This window comes from Triticum urartu, chromosome 3A (assembly GCF_056163025.1).
Source record: "Triticum urartu cultivar PI428250 chromosome 3A, HENAU_Tu73, whole genome shotgun sequence".
Lineage (NCBI taxonomy): Eukaryota > Viridiplantae > Streptophyta > Magnoliopsida > Poales > Poaceae > Triticum > Triticum urartu.
In genome coordinates this window covers 451,976,935-451,986,853 of record NC_141875.1, presented here as the reverse complement: position 1 = coordinate 451,986,853, position 9,919 = coordinate 451,976,935, and the positions used below count along the sequence as shown (strand labels likewise).

The 9,919-nt window shown below is 41.9% G+C and overlaps 1 protein-coding gene across 2 annotated transcripts; it reads left to right on the top strand.

Annotated features, from left to right (window-relative positions):
• The first annotated feature begins 1,396 nt into the window (after nucleotides 1-1,396).
• LOC125544298 (aspartic proteinase oryzasin-1-like) lies at nucleotides 1,397-9,820 on the top strand. 2 transcript variants are annotated; one of them, XM_087547328.1, is made up of 13 exons: nucleotides 1,397-1,842; nucleotides 1,944-2,004; nucleotides 5,518-5,612; nucleotides 5,710-5,822; nucleotides 6,026-6,194; nucleotides 6,283-6,322; nucleotides 6,420-6,484; nucleotides 6,992-7,105; nucleotides 7,192-7,256; nucleotides 8,113-8,257; nucleotides 8,349-8,468; nucleotides 9,146-9,231; nucleotides 9,558-9,820. In XM_087547328.1, exons 1-13 carry the CDS (start codon nucleotides 1,522-1,524, stop codon nucleotides 9,610-9,612), a joined length of 1,449 nt encoding a protein of 482 aa, XP_087403454.1. In that variant the 5' UTR covers nucleotides 1,397-1,521; the 3' UTR covers nucleotides 9,613-9,820. The 2 variants fall into 2 exon arrangements, with proteins under 2 accessions (XP_087403454.1, XP_048563882.1); XM_048707925.2 differs by having other exon boundaries at nucleotides 1,399-1,842; nucleotides 9,146-9,234; nucleotides 9,554-9,820.
• The last annotated feature ends 99 nt before the right edge of the window (nucleotides 9,821-9,919 follow it).

Genomic DNA, 9,919 nt, shown 5'->3' with positions numbered 1-9,919 from the left:
AAAGGGGTGGCGGGGGACTTGCCCTTGGCCTTGCTGCCGCTGGCGCCGGAGAAGAGGCCCATCTCGCTGTGGTTGTGGTGGCTAGGGTTTGCCGGCGACGAGGGAGCAAAGGTGGGCAGATGTGGACGGCGAGTATGGATGAGGACGGCCCTGCCGCACGGTCGGCTTAAAAAGGGACGAGCGCCGTCGCTGATGTGTGGGCCCGTCGTCATAAATTAAGCTGACCGCGTGAGCAGCGGGTAGTTGGACGGCTGCCATGTGAGGACACGGCGGATAGCGAGAAGACGCCGAAGCGTCCGTTCGGCGTCCGCGCCGACGCATTTGGGGCGTAAATTTGGGCCGCAAATGCGTTGGCACGGACGTGACGCGGACATGATTTGGGTTTGGGTCGACGCGCTGGGCCGCCACTTTTGTCTGTGCCGACCAAACAGACGCAGGCGGACGAAATGGATCGGCCCTTTGGAGTTGCTCTAAGGTTGATGAGGGTTAGGTTTTTTTGTGGCAGATGAGAAGGGAGGGAGGGAGGCAGCGGCGGCGGCTGCGATGGGGAGAGGAAAGGGCTGCGGCGGCAGGTTGCGACGGCGGCGGCAGCGGCAAGGTGCGGCGGCGGCGTGGGGAGGGAGAGAGGCAGCGGCGGCAAGGTGCGGCGGCGGCGTGGGGAGGGAGAGAGGCAGCGGCTGCAATGTGCGGCGGCGGCGTGGGGAGGGAGAAAGGCAGCGGCTGCGGTGTGAGGAAGAGGGGCCGGCGGCGGCGGCTGGAGGCAGCAGTGATGGCGGCAAGATGGGGCGGCGGTGTTGGGAGGGAGAGATGCAGCGGCAGCAGAAGGGCAGCGGCTGCGGTGAGAAGAAGAGGGGCCGACGGCGGATTACTCAAAAAGTCAAAATTGATGTTTTTGCAAACTATTAGCAAAACAGTAGTCTTTGTATGCATTCTCAAAGTATGCATGCAGCAACACGAAATTGGTGAGCTCACACGGTTCCCCAACTCAGATCGACGTGTAGAAGGGTGATCACAAGCAGAAGGCATGATCAAGTGAAGTACACACTTGTCTGATCTCCAAAAAAAAACAATTGAATCATTTCTCCTATGTCCATCTGGACGTGGTGTGGCGGGCGAATCCGCAAGAATCCAATGAATGTCATCAAGAGGGAGATTTTTGTTCTTGGAACTTTCCCCTTTTGCAAACATGACAAGAGAGTTTCTGCTCGTGCTTTGTGAGATTTGTGAACCGTGCGGTAGACACTAGTACACTGCACGCACAAGCAAAATTCTGTCTTTTTTGTGGGAATGGTACAAGCTGCAAAACCTTTTTGTTGCGTGAACACAACCGTGGTCCAGTATCTTCCTGGATCAACTTTTTCAATCGATCACGCAGAATTTGCGACATATTGGGTGATCATATAGCCACACCAATCAAGTTCATAAATTGACACCCCCCGCCCCAGAGTGGTCTGCTCCTTTTCCGGTCTCACTTCATCGGTATTCTCTCTCTCTCTGTAATTTGCAGCTCGCGGCGCAACCATGGGAACTGGCCGCCTCGTGTTCCACCTCCTCCTCCTCTCCAACGTGCTCCTCCATGCCCTCCTCGCCACGCCCGCGGAGGGCCTTGTCCGCATCGCGCTGAAGAAGCGACCAGTCGACGAGAACGGCGTCGTCCTCGTCGCTGGCCGCCTCACCGGAGATGACGCCGAGGCAAAGGGCCACGTCGTGGCACTGAAGAACTACCACAACGCTCAGTACCACGGCGAGATCGGCATCGGAACGCCGCCGCAGAACTTCACCGTCATCTTCGACACAGGCAGCTCCAACCTCTGGGTGCCCTCCTCCAAGTGCTTCCTCTCGGTGCGCCCCGCCCGTGTTGGCTGCCGTGATTCAGGGTTCTACACAGTTTGGTTTATCATACTAACTAATCTGGAGTGCGCGTTTTGTGATTTATGCTGCAGATTGCATGCTACTTCCATGCGAGCTACAAGGCCAAGCGGTCCAGCACGTACAAGAAGAATGGTTTGTGCCTTGGCCCTTCCTATCGTAATCTCTTCTCAAGCTCCACAGTATTTTGTTTTTGTTGATTTTTCGATAAAGAGCATTTTTGTTAACACAAAATATAGTATCAAGCGGATATAAAGCATGATGAACAACACTCCATCTCTGCATAAATAAGATGCAAACACTAACAAACTGACAGAAGAAGATAAAAAATGTGATATATCAACAGCACTCGCAGAGGTTAGGCAAGGCCAAATGGGTCATGGCTCACCCAGCTCTGGAGATCCTCTTATTATAGCCAGCCCATGGGTCACAAATACCAGCTAGTAGCAATCTTAACAGCCTGGCCCGCCCAACCATTTTGTGCAAGCTCCTACACTGATCAGCAGTATAGTCATATACAACGGATACTATGCCTATGTTGAAGGAGGTGGTGGACCAATCTGAAGATTATACTACCACCCATGTTGGGTAAAGACCTCCTTGGCCACCCGTTCCAACCGCATACACCATCTTGAACAACGGTTGGTGCTCCGTCCAGTGTAGCATAGACCACGCATGAAGCGAGTGTGTAAAACAGAAAATAAACCGCAAAGGACATGTGTTGTTGCCTCCGAAAATCAAATCATTTCTGTATAGCCAAAGTGCCCATAATAAGGCATATTCTCCCACCCTTATTATGGTTCTGAACCTATCTAAAATTTCGTCCAACCAATGATCAAAATATTGGCAACACTTGTGGACGGATCCAAATTGGATGCTATTTGGATGACTGGTCACGTGGAACGGACAAACTTGCATTGGAAAAAGTGATGTTTGATTGTCTTGGTGTGAGTGCAAAAGTTACATTTCTTGCTTCCTTGCCAGTTGCGTCGAGCGAGATTGTCTTTAGTTAGCACAACTCCACTCCAAAGATACCACATAAAGATTTAACTTTTAATAAAATCTTTGATATCCAAATTTTCTTGTTATTATCCACTGGGACCACTGAATGCGTGAACACGTAGTGCATAGAGTTGACTATGAAGAGCACATATGTAGTGAGGTTTCAGTGAAAAACGGCACATCCTTGTGTTAGGTTAATCAATTCCTAACATATTTTGCTATGACATAAGACGGGGGGCTAATCAAATCCTGCCTGAAAGAAATATTCAGCGGAAATGAATTGAGCACATGCGCAAGAGTATCATTCTTATCACGCACAATGTGGTACAAAGATGGATATTTTTCTCGAAGGCTGGCATTTTTTGACCAGTTGTCCTCGCAGAAACGAATCTCTGGCTCGGCTTTTATTACGAAGAATCCAAAGAAAAAAAGATGTTTCTTCGTCATCATTAAACCAACCCAAAAAGTGTGAGTCACCAGGTTTTCAATAGGCCCGGAACACGTCATTTTTCCCTACATACTTACTGCGTAGCAGGGTTTGCCAAACTTCATCCTCAATAAGTAGTTTGAACAACCATTTACTTAGTAAGTCGTCATTCTTGACCCGTAGGGGATGAATGTCAAGCCCACCTTGGTCTTTCGGTCTACAAACCACACTTTTATTTGGCCTGTTTGGACCTTTTATTTTCACTGTCCCTTGCCAAAAGAATCTGGATTCGAAATAATCAGCAAGTTCATTTTGGGAGTTGGACAAAAAGCATATAGAGAACCATATTTATGATGACAGAGTTGATCAAGACCAGTCGTCCTTCAACAGAGAGCAACTTGTCTTTCTAACTGCTCAACCGTTTCTCTAAGTGCTTCTCTACATGTTTCCACTCCGCATTAGTGAGACGTCGATAATGAATCAGTATTCCTAAATATTTAATCAGAAATTGGCCTTGCGCACAACCAAACATGTCATCATACTCAGCCGCCACCTCACCAGCTAAAAGCAATATTTTTAGATTTCGAGCCTTATCCAGGTCATGTACCATAAAAGGAATTGTATCATCGACATATTATAAAATAGAGAGGCCACCATCCACAAGGTGTGGTACTACTCCTGCAGTTTGACCATCCTGCTTGACACAATCAATTAGAATAGCCAACATATCATCAACGATGTTAAATAAAATTGGAGACATGGAATCACCTTGTTGTAGTCTTTTCGTCTGAAAGTAATGGCCTACGTCATTATTGACTTTGACAGCCACACTGCCTCCAGTAACAAAATTTTGGATCCACTATCGCCAATTATTGAAGAATCCTTTCATTATTAGGGCATGTTGAAGGAATGATTATTTGACCTAGTCATAGGCCCTTCTGAAGTCAATCTTGAAAACTACTCAACTAATGTTTTTTCGGTGCATCTCGTGAATGGTCTCATGTAGGATTACAATTCCATCGAGTACATTTCTACCTTGCATGAAAGTCGTTTGAGATGGCCGGACGGCATGGTTAGCAACCGTGGTGAGCCCATTAGTAGCCACTTTGTTGAATTTTTTGAAGCTGGCTTTAAAGGGAATATGGGATGTACACCAGGAAGAAGAGCCTCGGAGTGAATATAGTCTTACTTTTTGAAATAAAATAAAACTTTATCTAATATCTGAATTTTTTATTCTAAGTTATTCAGATTTTAGCTACACATCAGAGAGACCAAATTTTCTTTTTTTTAAACATGAGACCAAATTTACTTTCAACTTCTTATCAATCTTTATGTTTTTAAAGGCCACCAGCGTTTTTGCACAAGCTAGTCAAAAATACAAATTATGTGTTCAAGTATTGATAGGGTGTTAAGCCAAAATAATTATCACTGGTACATATTTCTTGTTTGGCTGGATTATTTCATTGCTAGGGTGATATTGAGACTGCTTTATATTGTACTCTTTCAACGTTTAGCCAGCTTAGTCAATACATTATTCATTATTCACACCTGTGATAGAATGGAGAAATTATAAACTAATAACATGAAAGAGTTTAGTAGTAGCCATTGATTTAGCTACTGTTTGCATCAAAAGTTATAGCTTTCCTCTTTTGTACAGTCTGCTAATAGAGAAATAAATAAGTACTACCAACTACCATCATAGCAGCAGCAACAACAATATTAATAATAAGATAATAATACCCCCTCCATTTCTATATACAAGGCCACTTTCATGTCAAACTTTGATTTATAATTTTGGTCAGCAAAATATAGATTATATGTTATCAAAAGTATATCATCGGAAAGTTCTTTCAAATGTGCATCCAATGACATAATTTTTGTGGCATATAACTCACTTTTTATTGATAAAATTAATGGTCAAATTTAGGCATATAGAATTAATGGTCACAGTTAGGCATAAAACTTTTATTGGGGCTCTGAAAAAATACTCCACCTGGAAACCCTCCGGAAATTTATTGGGAGAGCCCCAATAGCCATTTATTGGGAGAGTTTTTTTTTTGTAATCCTTTGGAGATGCTCTAACACACTTTCCGTGCATGTTTCTTATATTAGGATCTTTTTAGCCAATTGGGCATTAGGCTTTTTTTTACATTAACTTGTAGCAAGCAGGCAAATTATGTTTAATTTGAGAATGTAATTTCTATTCCCCCTCTTGGCAGGAAAAATAGTTGCAATTCAGTATGGAACTGGTGCAATTTCTGGCTATGTTAGCCAGGACAATGTGCAAGTTGGTGATGTAGTTGTGAAAAATCAGGTTTATGCCTGCATCTGAATTGCACACTTATTTTATGCTATCTGATCCTGTGCATCCCATTTTAGAGTATACTAATTTCATTATGTTACCATGTTAGGATTTTATTGAAGCTACCAGGGAACCAAGTATTACTTTTATGGTTGCAAAATTTGATGGCATTTTTGGTCTTGGGTTTAAAGAAATCTCGAAAGGTGATGTTGTACCTGTCTGGTGAGCAAGTCTCTCCATCTAAATATCTTGTACATATTTGGTGGTGATGTCACCAGTAGATGTGAGTATTTTACTTTATGCAAAATTTATGGTGTATTATTAAGATGCACGTACCGCACTCAGGGTTATTCTGATTTATTGGCATATCTTACTTAAAATGTAGACCATATTCGTTATCCCTAACATCACAACAAAACCTGTAGGTATAACATGGTTAGCCAAGGCCTAGTTAGTAGCCCTATTTTCTCATTGTGGTTGAACAGACATGCCGGTGAAGGGCAAGGGGGAGAAATTGTGTTTGGAGGAATTGATCCTAATCATCATAACGGAGATCATACATATGTCCCTGTTACTAGGAAGGGATACTGGCAGGTGGATCTCTTTCACTTAGTTGAGTAATTTTAAAATTCAAAAGGTGGTAACTGATTTGTGCTGATAAATTTTGACTTGCTTTTTGCAGTTTGATATGGGTGATGTCTTGATTGGAGGAAATTCCACAGGTAGTAACCTCTGACCTATAAAAAAATTACGCATGCCCAATGTACATGTATATAACAAAGTGTTTATAATATTTTTCTTATACTCTCTATGTACTAGGATTATGTGCGTCTCGCTGTGCAGCTATAGCAGATTCTGGAACTTCATTGCTTTCTGGCCCCACGGTATGGCTGTGACCTCTGTTTATCTTAATCTCCATAAACAAGGAAAATGGCTTCACAATATCAAGTCAGCACAATAAACATTTGTAGCAACCTAAAGGAGTTATTCCTTAACATAAGCTTTCGGTTCGAGTTTTACCTTTTAGCAGAGGAAATATGCATTGTAACAAGGTGTATGCTTTGATAAATTATATTTATAGACTCTATTTTGATTAAATTATGGTAATTACACCTGAAGGGCAAGCACTACGACATAAAAAAAATTGCATGATGCTCTTGAACTATTACAAATAAATTTAGTAACTAAAAACTTCTAAAAGCATGTGTGGATCAATGGGTACATTACAGAATGTGAAGATCAGTGAAATAGAACCTGGTAGACCATTTAAAGCATGATATGTGCATATCCTTATCTATGCTTTATAGTTTCTACTCTGGTGGGTGCATATTCCATTTTTAGATTAATCATTATGTGTATTAAACCTAGTGATTCAACATTGAAATATGCAGGCGATAATTACTCAAATAAATGAAAAGATCGGTGCACCTGGGGTAGTCAGCCAAGAGTGCAAGGCCGTTGTTTCTCAGTATGGGCAACGGATCCTAGATCTGCTGTTAAAGGAGGTTCGAACATTTTCAGAGGAACCTTTTTTGTTTGATTAGTCCTATGTTAGGATTATAAATATATTGTTTTCGGGTCTATGATGCAGATGGATCCATCAAAAATATGCTCTTTAGTCGGTCTATGTACTCCAGATGGAACACAAGGTGTAAGGTAAGAGTTGGGAACTCTTGTACTTTTCACACTCATGCACATCTTACACAAATATATATGCAGCTAAATATATACTGACATATGTAACTGAGAGGAGGTGTGTCTATCACATGAATTATATATATTGTCATACATAGCCGAGAGAAGGGATCTAGAGAGCACCGTGCACAATAACACAAGTTGTAAACTGAACCAGAAAAAGATGGGACTGAAACATCGAGTAGTAAAGGAAAATTATTTGATAAAATTAAAAGAATACTTGTGCAAATAAGAGAGTAATTAGTGTGTGAGTAATTACAAAGTACAAGGTCCCCACTTATTTTCTCATCCATTTGATCAATCTTCTAGATGGTTTGGACTGATTAGATCAAAAAATGTTGCACCTTTCATGTCGATGTATAGACTTAGCATTTACACTTGCAATTAGCTGCAAATTAGTGGTCACTTGATTATGGATGATGCCAATGCAAGTACCAGAGTATTAAATTTATGGATTTTTTTTTGGCCAAATTCAAAATCTGGCACTTCAAAAAAAAGTCATTCTCAAAAAAAAAAGCCTCCATTGGGGATATGAGATTCGGCGTCAGGATTAGAACCAACAATGCAGAGCCGAGTTTATGTCTGCATGGCACTTTTGTGTTAGAAAATTATTTTTACCGTGGGTTCTCAAATTGGACCCAATTCTTTTGCTACAGTTTTGATTACCAAAACTTCACCAATTTTTTCCCTAACCGGCACTTAAGAAACATAGCTTAAGTGCATGAAGTCGGTTTCACGTCCTTTTTACTTTTCACATTGTTTTATTGATGTACCTTTCATATTATATACATTGTCTCCGCATGTAATGTGATGGCAGGGCTGGTATTCGAAGTGTGCTAGATCATGAAGGTGGGAGATCAAATGATGTCATGTGCCATGCTTGTGAGATGGCTGTTGTATGGATGACGAACCAACTTGCAAAGAATCAAACTCAGGATCTTATTTTTAAGTACATTAATCAGGCATGTTTCCTAGTATATCTTGTAACACCAGTGAGAGAATCACATCGTAACACAGTTTTACAAACTTTGGCAAACTGATTCAACTTTGCAGCTATGTGACCGTATTCCTAGCCCTATGGGAGAATCATCTGTGGACTGCGGCAGACTTGCATCCATGCCTGACATCGCTTTCTCCATCGGGGGCAAACAGTTTGTGCTGACACCAGAGCAAGTACTGCTTTTCTATGGTTATTACATTGCGCATTTTCTGTGTGGAACTACATCCACATTAGCTATCATGTTTAGAATTTTAGCAAATACTGTCATTTTTTTAAAACATTCGAGATGAAGATTATTCAGTCCTTTCATCCATGTTGTAGACTTGGTCCTATACTTTTCGAAATTAATACTCTTGGAAAGAACATATTAGACACAGAGGCATGTAAGTTTCAGTAGATCAGTTCTCTTGCTAGGGTCTTTTTCATTTTCAAAAAATAAATGTAGACGAGTTCTCTTAGGGTTTCACACAGGCGTACTGACACTGATGTATGAAGCTAAGCATGATTTTGATTAAATTTTTTTTGCTTGTACATGAAAGTTTAAGAGACACACAAGGCTTATTACTCCACTCATAGAGTCATAGTTAAGACTGGTCATTCAGTTTTATGTTTGGTAACTGCAACTAAATTAGTACGACCGGAAAGGAAACAACAACCTGTGGAGACCATAGTGCACAAACTGGTGGCGAAGGTTACATATAGGGGACTGCTACAGCTATTACGTACTACTTACTTTCTTAGTCAAAATTCTGAGTGCTCTATGCAAGTGGTTGTCATACGTTCAGATTTGTATATTCTGTTTTTATTTGCAGTAAACTGAATTTGTTTCACTTTTGATTTCCGTTGTTAGTATATCCTGAAGATCGGTGAGGGGGATGCTACCCAGTGCATCAGCGGATTCACGGCCATGGACATTCCTCGTCCCCGTGGCCCTCTCTGGTAAAATTATGCACCCCTTATATTCTCAGAGCCTCTTGCTTTTATCCACGTTGACCCCATCTTAGTGTAGTACTCCCTACGTAAACTAATATAAGAGCGTTTAGATTACTAAAATAGTGATCTAAACACTTTTATATTAGTTTATGAAGGGAGTACTATTGAACTCTCATAACACAAACGGGTTATTAGTAATTAAGGTTTCTTCATCTGTGAGATTTATCTGCAGCCGTTGGAGTGCTAAACACCCTTGAAATACTGAAAGTAAATGCTCCACGAAACTGCTGTCCACGACTCTGACAGTGAGAACTTGCTGTCCTAGGATCCTGGGCGATATATTCATGGGAGCCTACCATACCGTCTACGACTATGGCAACATGAAGATTGGGTTCGCGAAGGCGGCATAGGGTTCCCCCGTGGTGGGCGGATGAGCCGCAGAGCTGTCTAATCTTCAGGTCGGTTTGGTCTTGGGCATGCAAAGCATGTGTGTGCATATGTTACATGCTTAATAATGCTCGTATGATCCGAGATAATAATAAACCTGTCTGTTATGATTTGTCCAATATAATGAGGCAGGCTTTCATACTCATTAGTCACCGGCTTCCAGTATTTCGCAAGTGATTTTCACTAAGATCAAGATGGATAAAAACTAAAAGCCAGTATGATCAAGGTTCTAATCACCGGCTGC

Bases quoted from the DNA above. Each gene is read 5' to 3' on its own strand.
- LOC125544298 (XM_048707925.2), top strand. From the start codon at position 1,522: ATGGGAACTGGCCGCCTCGTGTTCCACCTCCTCCTCCTCTCCAACGTG. The intron at 5,823-6,025 runs GTGAGCAAGTCT...CAAAACCTGTAG, and splicing joins GGTGATGTTGTACCTGTCTG to GTATAACATGGTTAGCCAAG. The intron at 6,195-6,282 runs GTGGATCTCTTT...TGCTTTTTGCAG, and splicing joins CTAGGAAGGGATACTGGCAG to TTTGATATGGGTGATGTCTT.